The 22,059-nt window shown below is 31.2% G+C and overlaps 2 protein-coding genes across 2 annotated transcripts in view; one reads left to right on the top strand and one right to left on the bottom strand.

Annotated features, from left to right (window-relative positions):
• LOC134699109 (integrator complex subunit 8-like) overlaps nt 1–1,402 on the bottom strand; it is a 41,142-nt gene extending 39,740 nt beyond the window's left edge. Inside the window, exon 1 of the mRNA XM_063560800.1 lies at nt 1,045–1,402. Within this exon, the coding sequence (XP_063416870.1) occupies nt 1,045–1,174 (130 nt within the window). The 5' untranslated portion in view covers nt 1,175–1,402. The remainder of the gene's footprint in view (nt 1–1,044) is intronic.
• An 8,848-nt stretch (nt 1,403–10,250) lies between these two features.
• Nucleotides 10,251–20,105, top strand: LOC134699107 (uncharacterized). The gene is made up of 7 exons (XM_063560798.1): nt 10,251–10,316; nt 13,738–13,869; nt 15,452–15,656; nt 16,274–16,463; nt 17,397–17,445; nt 18,479–18,681; nt 19,166–20,105. The coding sequence occupies exons 1-7, from the start codon at nt 10,254–10,256 to the stop codon at nt 19,473–19,475; spliced, it is 1,152 nt and encodes a 383-aa protein (XP_063416868.1). The 5' UTR covers nt 10,251–10,253; the 3' UTR covers nt 19,476–20,105.
• The last annotated feature ends 1,954 nt before the right edge of the window (nt 20,106–22,059 follow it).

Here is a 22,059-nt window from a genome sequence, read left to right as displayed (position 1 = left end):
TGGTTTCACCAAATTAATTTTGAATCCATATAGAATCATAGAAAAATTTGTCTGAAATGACTTCCAAACCACCAATGATTCTGTAATAAGGAGTACCTAACTTGCATCTATGTTTAAATTTGTATCGTCAAAAGTGGGGTAATAGAGCTTTTGTTTAATTTCTTCAAATATTTTTAACAATTGGATATTTAAGTCTGTGCTTATCCTTCATTTTTTAAAGAAATGGATACTTGTAACACATTGTATTTGTTAGTTTAAAAAAGATGATGCTTTGATGACGTTGCACTTTGATGACGTTGCACAGCTATGTTTCCGTACATTTTGCTTTTTCAGTAAACACTTCATGATCATCTGTTGATAAATTACTGTGAACATTTTGGGTATATTTAAATATGTTTACCCATATATGTTGAAAGACATGCATCATGTGCATACATGTAGTATCAAATCATAAAAATACAAATTGTTTTGTCTCTAGTCTAGGAAATATTGTTAGATTTCCGCTTCTATTTTTGCTCACCTCACCTCACCTATCCTCTTCATGCCGGTCGGCATTTAAGGCCCTGATTTTTGCTAAATAGGTGTAATTTGGGTACAGTAAGTACTTACATGTACATCCGTTACAATCTTGTAATATTGGAATTAAAATCTAATAAAATATTGTCTGCATCAGCACATCTGTTAACCTGTCAATCCTGACCAATACTCAACATATCCTGTTGGCCCAGGACATAGAGTAATTTTGTAAGATTTAAATAGTGCCATAAATATATAAAGCAAGTATACAAATGTAAAAGTACATGTACAATGTACATGGATGTGTAATTAATGAAAATAAAGTAAATGAACATGAATCATGCAAGGCAATTCTTTAATAACATGTTTAAATTAGCATGAAAACAAACACCCATAACTTTTGTTATAAAAATGCTGATGATCAATTGCAATTATCTGAATCTGTTATATATATTAAATTGTTGACTGCACAATACTAAGCATGTCAATAGCATGTATCCCATTTGTGTGTGCAACCTGATCATTTACCTGGGTTTTGTTGTTGCAAATGATTATCCAGTTTATGCTCATCCAACAGAAACTCAAACCATGATACACTAGACATTGACATTGAAGTGTGTCTCATCATCTCATCACTTGGCATCACAATATCTGACATTCTTAGTTCTAAGGTTATAGAATAATAACAGAATGAAAGTTATACACACTGTCACTGTCAGCTCAGCCTCAGGTGTAATGCTTCACTGCAAATTTATTTATTTTTTCATTATTTTTTCCACATGTAATGCAATTCATTGACAGTAAGTGCTCATAACTTTTATCCATACAAAAAACTAGTAGCAGTAGTTTTTGTCGGCTGTTATGGTAGTTGACAAGCACCTGTCCAAGGGAAATAACCAATAATTGAAATCCGGTGTGAGCTATTTGAATAAGGAACAGATTTCAATACAAAGCTATTATAGCTTTCCGGACCCACATTTAATTTGTCCTAATTTATTATCATTAATTTATCTAAAGTCAGGTTTTCATATATATACAATGACAACACCAAACACGTGAGATTCCGAGCTCTTTAAACGACTGAAAGAAAGAATATTATTATTCCAACCCTCATTTAATGTTTACTCTATATTAGACAATATTAGAATGGATTAACTATTGAATTTCTGGTTTTACTTGCCAAAATCTGTAACATAATATGTTGTCAGTGTATTTTTCCCAGAAAGTTATTTATATAATGATTTTTCTAAAATGTAATGAATTATGGAAACTTAAAGATAAAAATTTTTAAAGAAAAAATAAGAAAACATAAGTCTTCGATGATAATGTGTTTTCAGAAAATAAAATGAAATCTTTGAGTCAGGGGACCCGTTTGTTTATTTCAAACCCGGCCAAATCGGTAAACTCCTCACAGACTCCTTTGTAAAAGAAACGCTATCTGGACTTATCATGGCTGAGTTATGTCTCCATATATGGCAATGTTTTAAAATTTTAATAATTCACAACATGGCATGTCAAATAGCTAACACACACAACTTTGTTTTGTTTACATGAAAATTCTTACAAATGAATTACATTCTTCTTTAAAAATTTGTACATACCGGCAATATGTTATAATATCAGTATACAAAACGAGATTTCATTTCTTATAGTTTTTTATTGAATAAAAAAAATCTTTGTATTAAAATAAAGTAAAAAGCGGAGTTAGACTACGGGTTATGTTTTGTTCAAGGATGGTGTACCCTTGTGTTGATTCAATGCTAAAAAAATAAAAAATAAATTATACAAAATCCACAGCATTTCCCCTTGTACTGTCATAGTTGGCATTTTGGTGCTTGATAAATGGAGGATTATTGCAAGCAGTGCTAGCAATGATTTCCTAAAATCAAGGTTATAATACATTTAGATATTGGTTTAAACTGAGACTACTATTAAATATAGTAGTCTCAAGTTTAAACAAATATGAATATGGACCAATTCAAGTACACCTTTGTAGGCTACGCTCGACTCTCGTGACTTAGCACGATAAAAAAAAATAAAAATAAGATTGTTTAGGACTTTTAGTAAACAATAAACGCTAGCACATCATATAATAAATCAAGTGAGTAATCTGTGCTTAAAATTTTATAACAAAAATATCTGTGGATTTTCTACAAAAATCTTGGTTTATTTGCCACAAAATCCCGTCTAACTTTGAAATGCAACAAAACAATAAAATAATATCAGCTCAGTGCTCAGGTGCTGTATACAAGCAATTTATAACGTTAAACCTCTACAGTTGATATAGATATATGTATAATGGATTAATGCAATGAATTAGATACATCATTACAAATGTAGGTCAGGTTGCTTCATCCCTTCGTAAATTTTACCGACGCCATCACGGGTTGGTTGACCATTATGGAATAACCGTTTCACAGATGATATCGGATATGTTCCTTACGTTGTAACTACAATCCCCTTCCCTTTCATGAATGTGACCTACCGAATTAGACTATTCACCGGATTTGTCAGTATAACATATGATCAACACGACGGGTGCCACATGGGGAGCAGTATCTGCTTACCCTTTCGGAGCACCTGAGATCACCCTTATTTTTGGTTCGGTTCGTGTTGCTTATTCTTTAGTTTTCTATGTTGTTTGTCTGTTTGTCTTTTTCATTTTTAGCCATGGCGTTGTCAGTTTATTTTCTATTTATGAGTTTTACTAACGGTTCAACTGGTATCTTTCGTCCCTCTTATGCATTAGAAAATATTTGGCCATACTTGTATTACTTATTAGGAAAGTTAATAAAGAATATGACTAGATGGCAAGAATAGAGACATACTCATTCTGACCTGTATCACACCGAGAAATTGTGAAATGTATGAATAAATAATCGTAGTAAAAAAGTGACTAGACTGCGTCAGTGGAACTAGCAGGGTCGAAACCCCACTTGATTTTTCAGGTAGAGAAAATGTTTTCAGTGTTAACGAAGTATCCACACGACTACGCCAGCCAACACCTACAAGGATTTATTTATATATATCAACGTAGCAGACGATCTATGTGTTTATTAATAGATCAATGCGGAAGTATAATTATAATTGATTAGATTTCAACATGCATACATAATTATTTATATATGATCAGTTAATTTTAGCTAAACTAATAAACACATCTTGAAGATAAAGAATGGGACCTTGCATCACTACATCTTACATCTTTCCCGTGATCTTATCTAATTTATATAAAACGAACCGGTCTGATTACCTAGCTTGCATTTACTGTAGTAAACTGGCAAATAATCGTAAAAATAAAATAGTGATCAATAGTGAAATAACTCGCGTGTGGACTATCACACACTGCAAAATCAAGATCAGTGCAGGCGCGGATCAAGAAAGGGGGGGGGGGGTTCCGTGGGTTGAACCCCTTTTTTTGGATGATCAATGCATTTGAATGGGGACATGTAATTGGAACCCCCTGCTTTGTCCTGGGTTAGGACCCCTTTTTTAAAATGGCTGGATCTGCCCCTGCAGTGGAAATTCGTATGGAGTTATTGATGATCATTGATTGTTTTTTTTTGGTTCACAAGTACAAGTCTTTAAACAAAGACATGTGAGAAGACTATCACTTAAAAACGAAAGGTCGAAATGCTTGCTCGAAGTTTACCCTTTGTATATATGTACAAAATGGCCCATCGTACGGGGCGCCAAATGGGACTCTTGTGGTTTTGTACAAAATTCAATTCTGTCATAACAAAATCATTTTTGTCTTACAAAACTATGTGCTACAGACTTGTTTTGTGAGAACTTCAATTTTGTGTAGACAAAATTCATTTTTGTCATGACAAAATTCATTTTTGTAGACAAAATTCATATTTGTCATGACAAAAGTCAATTTTGTCTTAAAGGTATAAACATATTTGCATACAAAATTGACTTTTGTTACCTGATATGGAAATTAAATCACTAAAGTCAATTGTGTACGGTAAGATTCAATTTTGTGCGACAAAATTGACTTTTGTGAAACAAAATTAACTTTTGTGAGACAAAATTGACTTTTGTGAGACAAAATTGACTTTTGTGAGACAAAATTCAATTTTGTCATTTTTGTTGAGACAAAATTCAATTTTGTCATTTTTGTTGAGACAAAATTCAATTTTGTCATTTTTGTTGAGACAAAAGTCAATTTTGTTAATTTTGTTGAGACAAAAGTCAATTTTGTAAATTTTGTTGAGACAAAAGTCAATTTTGTTAATTTTGTTGAGACAAAAGTCAATTTTGTCAATTTTGTTGAGACAAAAGTCAATTTTGTGACGACAAAATTCATTTTTGTGATGACAAAATTCAATTTTGTAACAACAAAATTGACTTTTATGAGACAAAATTGACTTTCGTGAGACAAAATTGACTTTCGTGAGACAAAAATCAATTTTGTTGAGACAAAATTCAATTTTGTTAATTTTGTTGAGACAAAATTCAATTTTGTTAATTTTGTTGAGACAAAATTCAATTTTGTCAATTTTGTTGAGACAAAATTCAATTTTGTTAATTTTGTTGAGACAAAATTCAATTTTGTTGAGACAAAATTCAATTTTGTCAATTTTGTTGAGACAAAAGTCAATTTTGTCAATTTTGTTGAGACATAAGTCAATTTTGTGTAACAAAAGTCAATTTTGTGTAACAAAAGTAATTTTTGTGTAACAAAAGTCAATTTTGTGTAACAAGAGTCAATTTTGTGTAACAAAAGTCAATTTTGTGTAACAAAAGTCAATTTTGTGTAACAAAAGTCGATTTTGTATGCAAATTAGTTCACAGAAACCAAACTAAACTAATTTAAATACAAAATTGACTTTTGTCGCTCAATTTTCAAATTAGGTAACAAAAGTCAAGTCTGTGTAACAAAAATGAATTTTGTCATGACAAAAGTGACTTTTGTCCGCTGATAGATAATTTTGTATGACAAAATTTGAAATTTGTAGTATGATACAAATTTTGTTAAACTGAACTCATTTTTGTTGAACAAAAGTCACTTTTGTCCGTACAAAATTGAATTTTGAGTACAAAACCACAAGAGTCCCATTCGGCGCCCCGTACATCTCTATTATTCATTATCTTTGCTGTTTGTATACTATTGCCCTTATGCCCCTCCCCTGGATCCGCCTATGGAAATGAAACAACCAACAAAATCTTAAGTGAAAGTAACTATATATACATACATGCAAAAATATTTAACAATATACTAACTCATGCAAAAATTAGGAGAAACAAGTTTCTAAAAGGTAAGCAGTCAAGTTCTACATCACAGGCATCTGTCTAGTGAACAAGTGAAAATCAGATAAAATGTGTATGAGTTCATTTTCAAAACAAACAAATGTTGATGGGACTCTGTATTCGACGATTGAAACTTTTATTAATCTGCTACACATACATATACTGTACATGTATTTGATAACGCCGGGACAATCAATAATGAAATAACACTTTCCAATAAATCATATAGAGCAAAGAAATATCCGACAACCTTATCAAAAACTTTGGTATGAAGATTTCTTGTTAAAATTATGATTTAAAGGTTAAAATCCTTTAACATGTTTAAGGAAAATAGCTATTTCAAATTATATCGAAGAATTAAGTAAGTTTGATTGGAAATATAGAAATGCTAAAGTAACTTTTACCTATACTTGTTATTAACTGTCAACACATTGTGACTTGGATGGAGAGTTGTTTCATTGGCACTCATACCACATCTTCTTTTTTATACATGAATCATGTGATGGGATTAAACTTGCAAAAAGTCAGGAGAATGTAATTTGGTGGTTGTCCGTTTGTTGCTCGGTGTATATTTATATTTGTTTTTTGTTAACTGTTTTTTCATATAGTTGCTGCCGTTAGTTTTCTTAGTTTCATTTTTGAATTTCGGGGTCTATGGGAGAGATCCGTTTGCGCAAAAAAATCCGTCCTTTTTCGCCACAACTTTTTTCTCCAATGCTACGTTTGCGCCACCTGTTTTAAAATTACATGGTATCATTTGCGCCAAAAACAAAACATACGATTGCGCCAATTAGAAGAAAAATGAATTCCCTTCTCCTTTATTCGCACTTGGAACCGGCAAATGTTTCCTTTTTACCTCACCTGGCTTAAAAGGCCATGTGAGCTTTTCTCATCACTTGGCGTCCGTCGTCGTCGACGTCGTAGTCGTCGTCGTCGTCTGTCGTCGTTAACAATTTTTCAAACATCTTCTCCTCTGAAACTACTGAATGGATTTGAATGAAAATTAACATGATTGTTCCTTAGTATATCCTGCACAAAATGTGCGCTTCGATTTTTGATCCGTCAAAAAACATGGCCGCCGTTACTTAAAATAGAACATAGAGGTCAAATGCAGTTTTTGGCTTATATCTCAAAAACGAAAGCATTTAGAGCAAATCTGACATGAGGTAAAAATGTTCATTAGGTCAAGATCTATCAGCCCTGAAATTTTCAGATGAATCAAACAAACCATTGTTGGGTTGCTGCCACTTAATTGGTAATTTTAAGGAAATTTTGCAGTTTTTGGTCATTATCTTGAATATTATTATAGATAAAGATAAACTGTAAACAGCAAAAAAGATCAGCAAAGTAAGATCTATAAATAAGTTAATATGACCAAAATTGTCAATTGACCCCTTAAGGGGTTATTGTCCTTTAATGACAATTTTTAACAATTTGTTCATCATATTTGCTAACTTTAAAAAATCTTCATCTCTGAAACTACTGAATGGATTTGGTTAAAACTTAGCATGATTGTTCCTTAGATTATCCTGCACAAAGTGTGTGCTTTGATTTTTGGTCCGTCAAAAAACATGGCCGCCGTTACTTAAAATAGAACATAGGGGTCAAATGCAGTTTTTGTCTAATATCTCAAAAACGAAAGCATTTAGAGCAAATCTGACATGGGGTAAAAATGTTCATTAGGTCAAGATCTATCAGCCCTGAAATTTTCAGATGAATCAAACAAACCATTGTTGGGTTGCTGCCACTTAATTGGTAATTTTAAGGAAATTTTGCAGTTTTTGGTCATTATCTTGAATATTATTATAGATAAAGATAAACTGTAAACAGCAAAAAAGATCAGCAAAGTAAGATCTACAAATAATTTAATATGACCAAAATTGTCAATTGACCCCTTAAGGGGGTATTGTCCTTTAATGACAATTTTTCACAATTTGTTCATCATATTTGCTAACTTTAAAAAATCTTCTCTTCTGAAACTACTGAATGGATTTGGTTAAAACTTAGCATGATTGTTCCTTAGATTATCCTGCACAAAGTGTGTGCTTTGACTTTTGATCCGTCAAAAAACATGGCCGCCGTTACTTAAAATAGAACATAGGGGTCAAATGCAGTTTTTGGCTTATATCTCAAAAACGAGAGCATTAAGAGCAAATCTGACATGGAGTAAAAATGTTCATTAGGTCAATATTTATCAGCCCTGAAATTTTCAGATGAATCAAACATCCAATTGTTGGGTTGCTGCCACTCAATTGGTAATTTTAAGGAAATTTTGCAGTTTTTGGTCATTATCTTGAATATTATTATAGATAAAGATAAACTGTTAACAGCAAAAATGATCAGCAAAGTAAGATCTACAAATAAGTCAATTTGACCAAAATTGTCAATTGACCTCTTTAGGAGTTATTGCCCTTTAAAGACTTTTTTCACAATTTGTTCATCATGTTGACTTACTTTAAAAAATCTTCTCTTTTGAAACTGCTGTATCAATTTCAGCCAAACTTAGGCTAAATGAGTTTCAGAGTATCTAGTATAAATTTTATATTTCATTTCCTTGCATGTCAAGAAACATAGCTCCTATGGCTAAAATAGAACATAGGAGAAAATGATTTTTTTTGCTTTTAAAAAAAATAGGACGATTCAAAGAACATTTAAATAAATTGAAAAGCAAAAATAATCATTGATGAGAGATTAAACCAAAAAAATTCAGGTGAGCGATTCAGGCTCTTGAGAGCCTCTTGTTTTGAAAACATACTTTCTTCTTACTGCTGCTGCATAGGTACTTCCCAATTTAATGTATGCAGTAGCTTGTAACTTCACGAAATTGTCCAAAAAAAAACATTGAAGGATGAACTGCATAAAACAGTTCATAATAATTCCTGTGTTATGCTTCTGCTCCATTACTGCTACGTCTTGCGGTAGATTATATAGAGTTTTAGCCCATACGGATAATGGGAACATAGTACTGTGTCATCAACATATGTGGCTAAAACATAATCGAACATAATCAGCAAAATTAAAGCTTGTTTTTCTTCTCTTTTGACATATCTTGTATTTTTCTTCTGTCTCTGTATAATGTACATGGACTGTCTATAAATGCATTTCAAAAAATCTCTTTCCACATGCTCATCCTCAGTCATGATGAAATGTCTCCGAACATATGATACTTTTTAAGCCAAAAATAGAAATAAATACTTATCATTTATATTCATGATAGATATGCGTACAGGTAAATTGGCGCAAATTTATGAGTTCCGAATATTGGCGCAATTGCATGATAAATTTGGAAAACAAAATTTGGCGCAAAAGGACTGCTGCCTATTTTTATAAAGTACTATGCGGTACATGGGGTTTATTTTGCTCATCGTTTAAGGCTGTACGGCAGCCCATAGTTCAACCAGATACTATATTATATGTCTCTGGTTCAACGGATTGCTTTTACGTCATTTGGTCTCTGATGGGAAATGGTGTCATTCGCAATCATACCAAATCGATCTAATTACCCAGCAAAAAATACAAAGAATTATTTATTTAGGACTTTCATTTAGTCCTCTTTTATAATGAGTATTCGTGTATCTCTTATTGAAAAAAAACTATGGTGTAAACATGATACAATCTCATTATGAGCATATCATATCCAATGAATTTTATTCAAAGTCAGAAAGATGACTAACTGTAAATTACTGCTTTGTGTTTGTTATAAACAAAACTCGTTATTTTTATTTTAGTCACCACCACCATTTATGTAAAACGATGTTTAATATATTTCTTTATTTCGGGTTTTGTATAAAACTTTGCTTGCGAAATGGTAGAATGCTTTTTATCAAGGTCGTTAAAAATTTCAATTTGTTGCAGACGGCACAACAACCAACCAGATGCATGCGTATTCCAAATAATTAGATATCTTTTAAAGAAAATGCCGGCTACTTTTAATTAGCAGTCAAAGTTATGATAACATATTTGACCTAAATTCTCATATTTGAACTTAATTCTCATATTTAATTCATAAATGCTTGAACGCATATCCAAATTTCAAAGAGTCTTTAAAAATATTAATCAATTTTAATTAACTTGCATATACTTGATAATATTTATCTGCATTTCTTGTGTATTTTATTGTATTTTAGTGTCGATATCTTCTAATTAAACATCGTTTCAACCTTCAAAGACTAACAAAGGTCATGCTATAACCAGATTGTATTATATGTCTCTGCTATAACCCAATTTAAACGTGAATATAAATATAGTTAGATGATATAATAGATAGCGGGTACGTGCAATTTTTTTGTTGTAAATTTGAAATATTCTGTCTTAACAATAAAAAAAATATGGGTATTTATAGAAATATTTAAAAAAAAAAAAAAAGAAAAAAAAGGAACTAGATGTAACTATAAGTTCAAAGATAGCCCTTGGTAAAACACAGCAATACCAAACTGGATGCTGTCTGACAATGAAATCTTTCTTTTCTTCATGCCCAATCTATGAAAACAAATATGGCGACCTCCAGTAGCGATGGGAGAATAGAAGATTTTTTAAAACCCGAGGCAAATATAGCTTTCATTTAATAATTTTTGAAGAACCATGCAATGAGTTAGGAAGAAAATATATTTGTCTATGCAAATGCGTAGATCTGAATATTGAGAAACTCACTCATTCCATAATTTGGCACTATTGTTGACAGTAAAATTTAATGTTTTTATCCTTTACAAATTATAAAATTCATCCTTTCTCTGAACCTTTTGTTAAGTTAATATGAGACAGGCATTACCTGTAAATGGGGACGAAGTCTGTATGAATTATTTTTTTGTAACTTTTAAATATTTTTATGTTATTTTTATTTGAATATTTGTTAAAAAAAGAAACGGAAATACCGTAACGTTTCCGATTTTGGTTCTGTTGTTAGGGATTTTAGTTGTGACGTTATTTACGTTATGACGTCATATGCAATGTAAACAAAGAAACGCTATCATCAGGTAACGTTTTTTTCTTATCAAGGAATTATTAAAAATGAAATTGGTATTGCGTTCCTTCCTATTTACAATAGACTGGTAAATATATAATTTACTTTTAAAGAGTCATACAACCAAGCCGGTAAAGGAAGTACATTGTAGATTTCTGCGCAGGTCCGGGATTTCAAAACATGACATAAAAAAAAATTGAATGATTTTGAGTTCATTAGTACAATGAAAAATTCGGGAAATTTTCCCGAATTTTTTTTTTATTGAATTTTCTACCATTATTGGGGACTTCGTCCCCATATTACGCGTTTGAACCTTAAAATATATATCATGAGGAAAGACAAATCTGTGCAAGTGAATACATAACTTCTATGGTCATGATGGTAATTATTCTTAATGGATTATTTTGGGGGAAGCACTAATGACAGGACAATTGCCTTGATAGTGACAGGATGGCTGACCGGACAAGATACAAATAGTCATAACTTTTTTGTTATTCGATAGATTTGTTTAATATTTGTAGACCTTAAAGATATTAAATGTATTTTATGGAAATCAACCAAAGAAAGAGGAAAAAAATAGTTTTGAGCAAATAAAGTTGACCAAACAGTATCCACACTCGCAGATATACGCTATGAACATATATTCAACTCCTTGACAACAAGTGTTAATATCTCTTTTGTTTTACAATATTTGTCTATGAAATTCAGGAACCCTTGAGAATAAGAAATATTTGATATGTAAATTTAAACTTATTGGTAAAAAAAAATGTTTTTCTCAAAAAAAAGTTGACCAGATGGTGTTCACTTTCGCCAATGTACACGTTTATTATATTGAACCGATGAAAAAAGTGTTTATATCTTATTTGTTTTACAATATTTTTACATGAAACTAAAGAAATTTAAGAGATCAATGAATACTTGATATGAAAATATTAACTTAATGTCATAAGAAACCTCAAATTAATAAAAAAAATATACATATGTTTTTTTATAACTAAATGGATAGTTTTCACTATGCAACATATGAACATATACTTTTTTCTGAGGAAAATTCTTTAATTTGTCCACATTTAAAAGAAGTTAACTTATTTTTAATTGCTTGCTTCCAAGAAGCAATTCGCCGACATATTTTCCGTATGCATATTGCATAGTGACCCAAGCGTAACCTCCTGACCTCGTAAAAATCTGGTGATTGCAATTACATGAGTCTGTCATTGAAATAAACAAATATCTGATTATACATGTTAAACATGTGCTCTATATCCATGCTTTCTGTGATTTGTTTAAGGTGACAATCGGTTAAACTCGGCTTCAAAACACGGCATTTAATGAGCAGCCATATTTGTTAAATCATAACAGAGAGAAATAAAATTGACGATTATATGATATATTTGCGAAAAGAATGATAAAATCATGCACAGAGGAATAAGTTTATGATATATATACATGCATTTGTTCAAGAATTGAATAAACATTATTTTTCACCACTTACTCGTTTCATATGACTTTAAAAGAAAATAAACATGTTTCTCTTCAAAAAAGTGGACCGGACAGAATTCACATTCACCATTATATGCCTTAAATATGCTGAAATAATCTACACAAATGTTAAAATCTCTCTTATTTTACCATATTTGTCCATGAAATTATAGAATCTTGGAGATTTATAAATATGTTAAACCAAAATGTTAACTTTATAATAAACAAAATGTTTTTCCTCAAAATAAGTTGACCGGACGGAATTTATATTTGACGATATATATGCTGTTATTATATTGAACTGATCGACACATAAATATCTCTTAAATCTAACAAAATCTGTCCATGAAATTAAGGGACCTGTGAGATTAATAAATACATTATACAAAAATATATATACTTGATATTAAAAACTTTGAGCCAAAAATGTTGACTTGAGTAAGTTCACCCACACACTAGAAGACCTGATATTTAATTAGATTACTATCTAATTTTCACACCTTTAATCACCAATCAAGCCAATAATCATGTCATTTAAGTTTTCACACCTGAGACATCAAATACTTTTAATTAAATTGCCTTATATATTATTATTATTATTATTATTATTATTATTTACAGTGCTTATATAGCGCTTATCTAAATAAACATTTACTCTAAGCGCTTTACAATGCATTTCAAAGACAATGATACAAGTACATATATATAAAATGATAAATAAACACAATTTAAAAAAAAATATATATATATATATATCTTTGTGTCAATGGCTCAATAGAATCAAAATATAGACCGTAAAAAAAAAAAGTATAACTCAAATTATAAAAATTAAAAATTATTCATCAAATATAATTTTAAAATATAGATGAATTTAAATTTAATAAATAAATATGAAAATAAAAAGTAAAATCAACAGAAGAGCTTCAATTTCATATATAATTAGTTGGCAATTATAATCCAATCAAAGAATACAGTGAATTGAACTTTTTAATAAAGAATACAAAACTGGCTTTCTCTTTTTGGAGAAAAAACTAGATATGGGCCATGAATCAAATTAAAGTGAGACCACCAATCTCCCAGTATCAAATCATTTGAAAAAAGCATACATCAGTGAATGTGAATTTTGTCCGGTCAACTTATTTTTTTGAGAAAAACATTATTTTTTTTAAGAAAGTTTATATTTCCTATATTTATTGATGTTGCAATTAAATGACTTAAATATTGTTAATCCTTGCAAAAATGTTAACAACTGTCATATTCTTGACTTGGTACAATAATACTATTTTCTTATAATAGCAGAAAATGGGGGATCAAACCTGGTTTTATAACACTTAACCTGTCACTTGTACGACAGTCACATCAAATTCCATTATATTGATAAAAGATGCTTGAACAAAACCAATTAGAAGGATTAAATATATGGCTCTTGATTTAATATTCATTAAAAAGAAGTCACCCAAAGAACTAAATTTAACCCAATTATAATACACTAAATTCTTTATACTGCATTTATATATTTTTAACAGTATGAACAGTGCATGGTATGTACTGGTTTCCTTGGCAATAATTTTGGACAACCTGTGTGTAGCAGTTGCCATTTATTTCTCTTCTGTAATGACATTAACTTAGAGGAGGGAGAACAGGAAGTTTACAATGAGGTACGTCTTTCTCTTCTGTAATGACATTTACTTAGAGGAGGGAGAGCAGGAAGTTTACAATGAGGTAAGTCTTTCTCTTCTGTAATGACATTAACTTAGAGGAGGGAGAACAGGAAGTTTACAATGAGGTATGTCTTTCTCTTCTGTAATAACATTAACTTAGAGGAGGGAGAACAGGAAGTTTACAATGAGGTACGTCTTTCTCTTCTGTAATGACATTAACTTAGAGGAGGGAGAGCAGGAAGTTAACAATGAGGTACGTCTTTCTCCTCTGTAATAACATTAAATCAGAGGAGGGAGAACAGGAAGTTTACAATGAGGTACGTCTTTCTCCTCTGTAATAACATTAACTTAGACATTGTTAGAGGAGGGAGAACAGGAAGTTTACAATGAGGTAAGTCTTTCTCTTCTGTAATGACATTAACTTAGAGGAAGGAGAACAGCAACAGGATGTTTACAATGAGGTAAGTCTTTCTCTTCTGTAATGACATTAACTTAGAGGAGGGAGAACAGGAAGTTTACAATGAGGTAAGTCTTTCTCTTCTGTAATGACATTAACTTAGAGGAGGGAGAACAGGAAGTTTACAATGAGGTAAGTCTTTCTCTTTCGTAATGACATTAACTTAGAGGAGGGAGAGCAGGAAGTTTACAATGAGGTAAGTCTTTCTCTTCTGTAATGACATTAACTTAGAGTAGGGAGAGCAGGAAATTACAATGAGGTAAGTCTTTCTCTTCTGTTATGACATTAACTTAGAGGAGGGAGAGCAGGAAGTTTACAATGAGGTAAGTCTTTCTCTTCTGTAATGACATTAACTTAGAGGAGGGAGAGCAGGAGGTTTACAATAAGGTACGTCTTTCTCTTCTGTAATGACATTAACTTAGAGGAGGGAGAACGGGAAGTTTACAATGAGGTAAGTCTTTCTCTTCTGTAATGACATTAACTTAGAGGAGGGAGAACAGGAAGTTTACAATGAGGTAGGTCAACTTTGTCAAGAGGGTATGAAGGGCTTTACTTTCAGGCTTCAAACTGTTATTTTCAGCTACAGTTAGAGTCAAAAGTTATTGGTTAAAAATTCTATGTGATTTATCATAATATCCTTAAGGTGATTAGTCAGAGATCTCTTTGATTTTGGCAAAAATTGTTCGTTTTTTTTTATCGTTTTATCGTCATAGACCAAAAATTAACGTTAACATTATTTTGCAAGATTTTTTTACTGTTCTTCATGAAGTTACCCTAAATACCACCCTCAGGCAAAGGTTTGATTAAAGGTAGTTATTTTTTAAATAACTGGTTTCAGTTAGTTTCAGTATGAATCTATGATCCTGGCTTTAGTTATTTTTTATATTTGACAATTTTATCAGAAAATAATTATTCATTAACTAATTTAATGGTTGAATGACAGGAAGACAGGCTTAGTAAAAGAACAGGACTGTACAATTGAAATAGGAATAAAATAATCATCGAAAGAAAATAAGCAACAACACAGAAAATGTTTTATATGAAACTCAAAAAGAATTTAGAGAAAGAAAATCATTTTTTGTTTTAATAAATATATTTTTAAGAAATGACCTGTTTTTACAGAAGGATGATTCTGATGCAGATTCAGGAAATGAGGAACCAGTGGAATCTTTTGATTTCTACACTAAAGAAGAGGAGTATAGGGCCAGGAAAATCAAATCACTCAATCATAAAACAGATAAATTAGCTGAGAGAATTACATCACTTACTACACCTAGGGAACCAGGCAGTGTACCTGAAGGACTGGTTGATTCTATGCCACCAGAAGGTATATATATACATGTGCAAATTTTGTTGATTCACATATGAGTTTAAAGGTATTGAAGACTGGCTGATCGTAAACTTACCTGTTCATAGGAGCCACTAGTGACTCATAATACAGCAGATCATAAAAAGTGACCAAATGAATAATATGACTCATAGACATGTTTTATATCAATTTATAGTAAACTTGAATTTAATATTCCATTTTGTATACCAGTAATATACCTCTACAAAATTATCAATATACATTTTTTGTTCAAAATACTTTTGTCCATATCCTAAATGAATAAGAGACTTAAAAAAATACACACAAAATTCATGTAGGCTCAAAAGCTAGGAAAGCAATAAATGGTTGACACAAGTATTCATAACTGAGTGAGTTTGACATCATATCAGTTCTAAATTTTACAAATTCCATTGTGTTTAAAATTTGTGATTTTCAAATATGAAATGCATTTGCCATGTGTCATGTGTGTATAATGTTTAAAGCTATTCATTTGTGACTTTTGTCAACACCTTTACAAATATGTAATTGTATATTTGTTCTTCACCTTTAATTCTTATGTCATAATACATTAGTTGTATTAGTTTATTACAAAAAAAAACATTTTTGCATTGCAGTACTTTTAGTTGTATTCAAGTACCTAGATGACATATCTTTATGGACAGCCGGACAAGTGTGTTCTAGATGGCGGCAAATCTTAGAAGGGGAGACAACTGAATTACAGTGGAGAGAATTCTGTAAATTACGATGGCCATTATTTTATCCACAATATAGAGTGAAAGATTGGAAAACTATTTATACTAAACTGTAAGTGTAACTCCTACATAAACGTATCTAAGTAAGCCATTGGCGACAGGTTTGTATAAGTAGTTCATCTACGGCAATCACTAGCCTGTCAACTCTTGAGTTTTGAACCAGCTCAATGGCAGGTATGTTTGACTGTGATCTGAATTTACCAACGATGTAAAATTTCCAGCTTAAGGTAGATGGTTCTCTCTACGACTTCTTCTATCAACAAAAACTGATTGCCATATGCTATAGCTGAGAGAGCTGATAGTGGCAATACACACCCTAAAATCAAATTCTGTTTTGAACTAGACATGAAATTAATTTAAACTAAAAAAAAACAGTGAACTAAATTTTGAACAAATCCTTGACATGCTTGAGGAGAAAATGAATTTAATTCAACTTAAAACAAGAATAATCAATTTTCTGCATAAAATCATACATGAAATTGAAAAAAAATCAGTGAATTTGATTTGAAGCTAATGCTCATGAGAGAATAAAAAAGAATTACTCATTTTAAATCCAGTTTTTTCTTCAGAAATAATACATTTAACAGGTACATGTATATTTTCAAATTTTTTTTTATACAAAAGCTACATAGAATTCGAATGAGCTAAATTTGAATAGTTAGGCACAGGATGAAAATGACAGCATCAGAGTTTCTAGAATTGAATGAAATATATTTGTATTTTAAATTTTAAGTTTTTGTGTATAATTAAATGCATCAGGATTTTCAGGAATGAAACAGATGTATAACATATCTTAGAATTTTTAACTCAGACATTTTGTGTATAATTAGATAAAATAAATTAAATTGCTGTAGAAGTTGTACTTCTCTAAGTTTGTAAAAATATGTTAAAAATTTGAAATTAAGAATTTTGAATGCTGAAATAAAATAATATGTTATTAAAACGTCTCGATACATATAAATTTTACGGATTTTCTGATTTACAGATTAGAAAGTTCACCATGTAGATATTGTTTAGAAAGCATGATGTTACAGGTTAGTATTGAATATCTGGCTATTGTAAATATGATTGGGATCATAAACATCTGGATTATGTTAAAGATTTGACATGCATGATGTGCTTGTCAATAAGACTGCTCTGCATTAAAATTCACATTAAAAGAGACTGGACCTCTAAAAATATTATATCATGATGAAAAAGGGATATGAGATACAAAGTCAACAAAGATATAAAAAAGAAAACCACATATTACACAGCAATAATTTATCATTATTTTCATGAATTATACTATTAGAAAGGATTGAATCTCCCAGCATAACCTCATAGAATATTGTGTCAATTATGTATAAATTAGAGCATTTACTATTGTTGACATTCTAGCATTAAAGCATGATAAATTTATATTTTGACATCACCATTTTTTTAATAGTATTAAACAGTCAGGAGTGGTACTTAAACAAGTGATTTCAAAATCACTTCAGATTTTGACACTATGCTGGTGTTAGATTAAACACCACTTTATTTTGGAGCACCCGAGATCACCCCCAGTTTTTGGTGGGTTTTGTGTTGCTTAGTCTTTAGTTTTCTATGTTGTTTCTTCTGTACTGTGATTTTTCTGTTTGTCTTTTTGTTTTAGCCATGGCGTTCATAGTCAGATCCAGGGGGGAGGGGGGGCCTGGTGGGGGTGGGGGGGGGGGGGGGGGCTCAGGGCCCCCCCTTTGGTGGGAAAAATTTGGTTGATTATATAGGGATTCATTGAAGCATGACTGGAGCGGGCCCCATCTTAGGTCAGTCAGCGGGCCCCCCCTTAGGAAAAGTTCTGGATCCGCCACTGGTGTTGTTTATTTTCGATCTATGAGTTTGACTGTCCCTCTGGTATCTTTCACCCCTCTTTTAGACATCTGCAACATGGGTTAATGAACCATTGTTTACTACATGTTATTTTAAACAAGACAAATGGAGTGTTGTTCATAATAATAATTTGAAATTATATGCCTATGTTCCCATTTTGGAAATGAATCAGACTATTTTTTGTATGTTTATATATTTATATGTTTGTGTTTGCAGAGTACACCACCAATAGAGGAGAATTCTTGGAGACACAGAAGATTAAGAAGTGAACTAAAAACATTAAAATCTGACCCACCTGAAGGTATAAAAGCCACACCATTGGATAGACATTGTTGTCACTGGCAAGCCTCAATAACTGGTCCACAGGGTAGTCCATATGAAGGAGGACTTTTTCTTTTGTATTTGCAGATACCACAGAGGTAGGATTTATTTTGCACTATTACATGTAACATTACCCATACTTTTGATTGAATGACATTGGATATCAATTTCATATTTGATGGTTAGAGTCATTTGCAACAGTGTTAAGCATGCAACATCTCTGACATATTTCAAAGCATATTTTTTTTAAACATTTTACAAGTACAAAAATTGAACAGAACTAATCGTAATGTATTGGAAGCTGTGTCATTATCTATGGCAGATTTTAATTAATGCTACGAGAAAAAATAGGGTATTGAACAAAACTTGTTTTTGTTGTACTATTATTCATTTACATATAATTTATATGAAATTCAAAATCAATAAAAGATTAATCAATGTGTTTTTTTATTGTTCAAAACTTTCAAAGTTAAATTGCAACAACATGAAACATGTATAAACTAAAAACCAACTAATTTTGGTGGATACTTCCATAATTATCTTAGCTTAAATTTTACCAAAACTATTTGTATTGTTTTTCAGTTACCCAATGAGGCCACCCAAAGTGAGATTCATTACACGTATATTTCATCCTAACATTAGTCGTCATGGAGATGTGGGTCTGGACTCTATCCATCATAACTGGAGCTTAGCATTAACTATATCCAAAGTGTTAATAAGTATACAATCATTGCTAACGGACCCATATTGTTATGTGTGTATGGAACCTACTATTGGTAAATTGTTTATGAAAGATAGAAAAGAATTTAACAGAATAGCCAGATTATGGACATGGAAATTTGCTATGCATGACTTTTTAATGCCAATGAATATTGATCTGAATGGGGTGTAGTAATGGGAAGTAGATGTGCTCCAAAAAAGAGGATTTCTTTCTGTGATATTTTTTTACGTTTAAGCATAATACAGTTCATTACAACTAAAAATTGTGTGAAAAATGTTCATTACTACGTTACCTTGCTTACATGTTATATTTAATGCTTACACATAAAAATAGTGCGTGAACAAGTTATTTAGACATCTTTAGTTATATTTGTCATGATAAATTGACTATTGAATACTGCAAATAATGAATATCAAGAAAAGTTTTCAATGAGGCAAAAAATGTCACAAATCATAGTTGATGTATCATGACATCATCTTAATTATTACTTATTCATATCACATTAACATATTCTGCATGTTCTGGTCCAGAAATGCAATTAATTTGCCACTTAAGCAGTACCGTTATCACGACCTCACTTTAGTACATTTTTATTGGCTTGTTTTATGCTTGTAAAAGTATAAAGCAGTGATGCCATTTTGTTATAATTAAAAGAGAAGTTAAATTATGTGTGGGTATATACTAAGTATTAGTAGCATCTATGTTAAAATGTGTGTATTGAGAATCCCTATATACATCAACATCATGCATCAGGGAAGGGGTAATCGTAATCTGTAATCGTAATCGATTGTAATTGATTACATTTTTAGCTCACCTGGCCCAAAGGGCCAAGTGAGCTTTTCTCATCACTTTGCGTCCGTCGTCCGTCGTCGTCGTCCTCCGTCGTCGTCGTCCTGCGTTAACTTTTACAAAAATCTTCTCCTCTGAAACTACTGGGCCAAATTAAACCAAACTTGGCCACAATCATCATTAATGTATCTAGTTTAAAATTTGTGTTTTTTTACCCGGCCAACCAACCAAGATGGCCGCCATGGCTATAAATAGAACATAGGGGTAAAATGCAGTTTTTGGCTTATAACTCAAAAACCAAAGCATTTAAAGCAAATCTCACAGGGGTAAAATTGTTTATCAGGTGAAGATCTATCTGCCATGAAATTTTCAGATGAATCAGACAACCCGTTGTTGGGTTGCTGCCCCTGAATTGGTAATTTTAAGGAAATTTTACTGTTTTTGGTCATTATCTTGAATATTATTATAGATGGAGATAAACTGTAAACAGCAATAATGTTCAGCAAAGTAAGATTTACAAATATGTCAACATGACCAAATTGGTCAGTTGACCCCTTTAGGAGTTATTGCCCTTTATAGTCAATTTTTAACCTTTTTTCGTAAATTTCCATATCTTTTACAAAAATCTTCTCCTCTGAAACTACTGGGCCAAATTAAACCAAAATTAGCAACAATCAACATTGATGTATCTAGTTTAAAATTTGTGTTTTTTTACCCGGCCAACCAACCAAGATGGCCGCCATGGCTAAAAATAGAACATAGGGGTAAAATGCAGTTTTTGGCTTATATCTCAAAAACCAAAGCATTTAGAGCAAATCTGACAAGGGGCAAAATTGTTTATCTGGTCAAAATCTATCTGCCCTGAAATTTTAAGATGAATGGGTCAACTGGTTGTAAGGTTGCTGCCCCTAAATTGGTAATTTTAAGGAAATTTTGCTGTTTTGGGTTATTATCTTGAATATTATTATAGATAGAGATAAACTGTAAACAGCAATAATATACAGCAATTTAAGACTAAAAAATAGGTCAAAATGACCAAAATGGTCAATTGACCCCCTATGAAGTTATCGTTTTTATAATCAATTTTTAACAATTTTCATAAAATTTGTGAATTTTTACTAACATTTTCCACTGAAACTACACGGACAAGTTCATTATAGATAGAGATGATTGTAAGCAGCAAGAATGTTTAGTAAAGTAAGATGTACAAACACATCAAAATCACCTAAACACAATTTTGTCATGAACTGTCTGCTTCCTTTGTTTAATTCACATATACCAAGGTGAGCGACACAGGCTCTTTAGAGCCTCTAGTTTCAAGTAATCGACAGTAATCTGTAATCGAAGACATTTTCGATTACATTAAATCGTAATTTAATCAATTACAGCAAAAAATTGGATGTAATCATCGATTACTTTTCGATTACATTTTGATTACTTTAGTAAAATAGTTTGATTAAAAATAAAAATTCAGAGGAAAATATGCATGTTATCACTTTGTAGTACAGATACATGACATGCATGTTTTGGCTTTTATAATAAATACTGTATTGTGTGATAGATTTTGTATGCAATGTATGTGAAGAACAATTGAAACAAGTAAGATATGGCTGAAACTTTATTTAGGTAATGTAATCATTGTATATTGCTATAAATTAAATGTTATGAAATATGTGCAATAGTTTTACACTGTATATTTTATTCCCTAAGTTACCATGAAGATTTGAATAAAGAATAAAACATTCTGACCTTATTTTTATCATAGCCAAAAGAAAAAAAAATAATGTTATGATTTATGAAAGGTAGATTTTGCATGGATCCCATGACAACAGAAACATTACTCTCTATGAATGAATGAACACAGATAAAATTTCTCAGGATTGTGTGCAAATGATGCATTACTCTGTTATAAATAATCTCTATGAATGTGTTTATGATAAAATATTGTATTAATATTGTGAATGGC

Source organism: Mytilus trossulus, unplaced genomic scaffold (genome assembly GCF_036588685.1).
Source record: "Mytilus trossulus isolate FHL-02 unplaced genomic scaffold, PNRI_Mtr1.1.1.hap1 h1tg000024l__unscaffolded, whole genome shotgun sequence".
Classification (NCBI taxonomy): domain Eukaryota; kingdom Metazoa; phylum Mollusca; class Bivalvia; order Mytilida; family Mytilidae; genus Mytilus; species Mytilus trossulus.
The sequence above is the reverse complement of the archived record's forward strand: the minus strand, read 5'-3'. Positions and strand labels throughout refer to the sequence as shown.